The sequence below is a fragment of the Microtus ochrogaster genome, unplaced genomic scaffold (assembly GCF_000317375.1).
Source record: "Microtus ochrogaster isolate Prairie Vole_2 unplaced genomic scaffold, MicOch1.0 UNK17, whole genome shotgun sequence".
Lineage (NCBI taxonomy): Eukaryota > Metazoa > Chordata > Mammalia > Rodentia > Cricetidae > Microtus > Microtus ochrogaster.
The window spans coordinates 6,248,352-6,252,415 of NW_004949115.1; the positions used below are offsets into that span (position 1 = coordinate 6,248,352).

The window sequence follows — 4,064 nt, forward strand, 5'->3', positions numbered from 1 at the left end:
AATATTATTATGGCAATCGTAATCCATATTCTTTAACATAAAAAGAACAATAGGATATGACAGAGCCCAGGAAAAGGGACCACAATTTGAACTGATCTGGTTACAACCAGGAAAGTTTGGAAGTGGGAAATCAGCAGGGGAAGGTTAGGAAGTCTCCAACCACCTGATGGTTGAGTGCACGTGGGATCTATTCAGGTTTGTCCTGTAGTGATAAACATTGTTAGCATTTTAATGTACATTTTCATAGTTTTCTTTGTACTCAGAAGCATTCTGCAAACATATTTACTTTTCATATAAACAGGCTGATACCGTATATATAGTTCTGGAAACACTTTATTGTTATTTTACAATGTACATGCACATGGGTGGAAATCCTGTACTAAAAGACAGAAAGCACTGTAGTTGGGTCAAAAGGCTGCTGGTAAGGACATTGATACCTAAAGCAGAGTTTCGGCTGAAGGTTGAAGCACAGAGCCTGGCGAGGATCTACCAGGGAAAGCAGAGCCAGCTGTGGTCTTTTTTATCTGAGCAATCAGAATCAAAGGCCAAAGGCATTAAAGGTACGGGATGTCATGTAGGCCCCTCTGGCCCCTGCCTCCTCCGCCCCTCACTCCCCTGACTCCCCGTTGGCCCCGGGGGACTAGAGCATCCTGCGCAGCATCTCTAGGCAACCAGGGAAAACCTCCCATTTTCTGCCTCTTCCTCAGCTCTTCCTGCGCCCTCGCCACATCTGCACACTCTCTCATCATCTCCTCACTGCTGACATGCCTGCCCTGGAAGTCCTCCTGGGAGTTCTTGGGAGAATCGTCTGTGCTCCTATCTGTTTTTCGCTTGGCTTTCCGCGGCACGTAATCTTCAGCAGGGCGCTTTTCTGCGGCCCGCGCCTCGCTGGCTGGCTTTGCCTGGGAATCATGCTTGCCCTCCCCTTGGCGCTTGTCCTCCCCTTCAGACTTCCCCTGCTTTTCTGACTTCCCCTCATCCTGTGGTTGTCCCTGCTCATCTGGCTTTGCCTCCTCTAGCTTGCCCTCGCGTGCTGGCTTTGCTTTCTTGTCGGGCTTCTCTTCCCCATCCGACTTTTCTTCATCGTCAGACTCTACTTCAACTTCTGGCTTTCCCTCCTTTTCCAGCTTCCCTTCGTTTTCATCGCGGAGTTTTTCCATGTCAAGATTTCCCTCCTTTTCCTGTCCTGAGGGTAAAGGTGGGGAAACAGGAAGAAAGGAGAGATGTGTTTGAGAGAGACGGAGATATCGGCAGAATACAGGCTCGTTAACATCTGTCTTTGCATTTGGCCCTTTCGTGGGGTCCCCATGTCCTAGCCCTCCAATGGTTTCTGCCTGCACCCCTCCTCCACCCTTGAGACAGCCATGCCATGACAGGTCCTGCCACCTTCTCGGTGTTCCTTCAGTGCCAGCTCTGTGCGTGTTACATGGGACAGCTTGGGAGGGCACTGGCAGTGGGGTCCCAAATCGTGCCCATGTTTCCATTATCCACTGACCTGCAGGGATCCTGAGCAGGTCGATCCTCCTTTTCAGATGTCACGATGCGCTGGGAACAACAGAGGGGCAGACCTGCAGACACAGCACAGGGGCAGGGGTTCTGTGGTCAGTAGATGTGCAGAGATTGGGAACCTGTCCTGCAGCCCATACTCATCACATCACCCAACCTTTTCCTCCGTCACACCCCCACAGCCCCCGCATACCCCAGCCGCCATTTCTTCTCAGGCCTTGGGCACCAAATCAGGATGCTATCCCAACTCCGTTTTACTCTGCGCTCCCCCCCTCGGCCTCTGGAGGCAGCCTGCCCCACCCCCATCCTCCCTTTGGTCTGGGTCAGTTTGTCTTCCTAACCTGGAGTGTGAGTGGATCATTTCAGAGCACATCTGCGCCTCACCGTCGCACTGCGGGCCCCCTCATCCCCCTCCTGCTCTAAAACGACTCAGGATGGGGTGAGGGAAGAAAGCCGGCTGCGGGGTCTTCCTTGCTCTCCGTTCCCGCCCCGCCCGCATGTCCCCTCCTCACCAATCTATCCGATTCCTTACCCCTCCCCTCCCGCTGCTGCTGGTTCTAGCTGCCACCCCCACCACCCCTTGTCAGGCTTTGCTGGCAGAGCCAGCCCTTCTGTACTGACCTGAGGAAACCCTGGACAGGCCTGGGCGCCTTCTCTGGCTTGCAGAAACCCACTCGCAGCTGGTCTGCTGCTTAGGGCAGCTCAGGGAGCTGGTTCTGCGCTGGTGCCAGGACCAGACCGCAGGGCGGGCAAGCGGACGCGGGGGCTGGTGCCCACGTCTGCGCCTGGCCGGTCACGTGAACACCGCGTCACCCAAGCTCGCCCCCCCAACATGCCTGACCCATCTCACCCTCCACCTCCCTAGGGGACTGAGATGAGGATTGTAGGAGGTGTGTATGTCAAAGCCAAGAGGTGCCTGGGAGGTTACGGGATGTTTTACCTGGTGCATCTTTGATATCCATGCATCTCTCTCATATACGCAGGTTACAGGTGGGACAGCCTATCAGAAATGGTATTTGACTTTGTCTATGGTATTCAGCTCTTGAGCCACAATAGCCTGCTTTCAAACCAAGTTAGGGTACAGTAGCACACACCTGTAATCCTAGCACTAACAAAATTGAAACAAGAGTTCAAGGCAAGCCTTGGCTACAGTGAATTCAACGGCAGTCCAACCTACCACCAAGACTCTAAAGTAATCCACCCAACCAGCCTGAATATAGTGGCTTATGGAGGTGCGTGCTGGGAAAATGAACTGCGACCTTAAGTGTTCCCTAAGGTTCTGGTTTAGGCGTCTTCTAATTGACATGCTCTCAGTTTCTGTCTGAGCTCATTCATTTGCCTCAAAATACTGATGATTCTCAAGCACACGCCTCCAGGTTGTTTCTCCCCAAGTATCAGACCCCTGTTTTGCTTTCTCTTCAGTAATAATAGGAGGCTGTTCACCTATACCCCTGGAAACATAACATGTTATTTTTAATTTCACGGACACAATGGTTGCTTGATGAAATTTCATGCTGTTCCATTTCATCTCATCTCCAGCATATTCTCGCAGTATAAATTCTCTACTTAATAGCCAGCCAGTTATCATCTAAATTATCAAATCCGCTGTTGTGGTACCACAGTGCCAGTGTTCAAGTAATCATTGACTTGCATAATGTGGTCCCAAAACATAGAGTTTGTAATGATCACAATTCACTTCTGTTAAATAAAAGCCATAACAGTGTTTATTTAAATAAAAAAAATGAGCTTACTAACGTACTAACTAAAGAAAACCTTCCTATGCCTCGGTTTCTAAGACCATTTGACTGTGGGGGTGTGCTGAGTATGTGCAAGATTCTGAGTCTGATCTTTAACACCAAAAATAAAATAATAAAAATTCATCTTTTATTCATGAAATTGTGAGGAAATGAAGCAAGGTTCATGATAGATTTAGCATTGCATCTCAAACTAACAACCCCAATGGCCACAGAGCCTGGCAAGGGGGTTAGTAACTTATAAGAAAAGATATTACATTAGAGTGCTTGGGACTAATCCAGTTTCAGATATCTGTTGTAGGTCTCAAATCTAATTTTCTGCATATAAAGGGGAGCTGATGTGTTATGTGTTATTTACCAGAAAAGACTGCTCAGACATGGGTTTAAGCCAATAGAAAGTTTTTATTAGGTGGCCGGAGACTACACTATGTGTTCAGGATCCCAGTGTAGCTTTGAGCCTTTTTCAAGGTGAGCCTTTAAAGCACACAAAAGTTATACATTCAGGATGGATTACTTCATTTAACAAGAACACTTAACAAGAAGCAGAACTACAGAAGTCAAACCACTTGTTTGGTTAGAATTATTCCGAGATATTTTATGTTATTTGTGGCTATTGTGAAGGGCGATATTTCTCTGACTTCTTTCTCAGCCCATTTATCATCTGTGTACAAGAGGGCTACTGATTTTTTGAGTTTATCTTGTATCCTGCTACATTACTGAAAGTGTTTATTAGTTGTAGAAGTCCCTTGGTAGAATTTTTGGGGTCGCTTATGTAAACTATCATATCATCTGCAAATAGTAAGA

General features: G+C 48.2%; 1 protein-coding gene across 2 annotated transcripts; it reads right to left on the minus strand.

The window, feature by feature from the left end:
- Positions 1 to 313: 313 nt before the first annotated feature.
- On the minus strand, positions 314 to 2,276 carry Tceal3 (transcription elongation factor A like 3). Of its 2 annotated transcripts, none has more exons than XM_005367387.2 (3): positions 2,128 to 2,276; positions 1,496 to 1,568; positions 314 to 1,186 (listed from the first exon to the last, which is right to left on the minus strand). In XM_005367387.2, the coding sequence occupies exon 3, from the start codon at positions 1,158 to 1,160 to the stop codon at positions 555 to 557; it is 606 nt and encodes a 201-aa protein (XP_005367444.1). In that variant the 5' UTR covers positions 1,161 to 1,186; positions 1,496 to 1,568; positions 2,128 to 2,276; the 3' UTR covers positions 314 to 554. The 2 variants fall into 2 exon arrangements, with proteins under 2 accessions (XP_005367444.1, XP_013209288.1); XM_013353834.2 differs by lacking the exon at positions 2,128 to 2,276 and adding an exon at positions 1,848 to 1,892.
- Between the last annotated feature and the right edge of the window lie 1,788 nt (positions 2,277 to 4,064).

Coding starts and splice junctions, on each gene's coding strand:
- Tceal3 (XM_005367387.2), bottom strand. CDS start 1,160: ATGGAAAAACTCCGCGATGAAAACGAAGGGAAGCTGGAAAAGGAGGGA.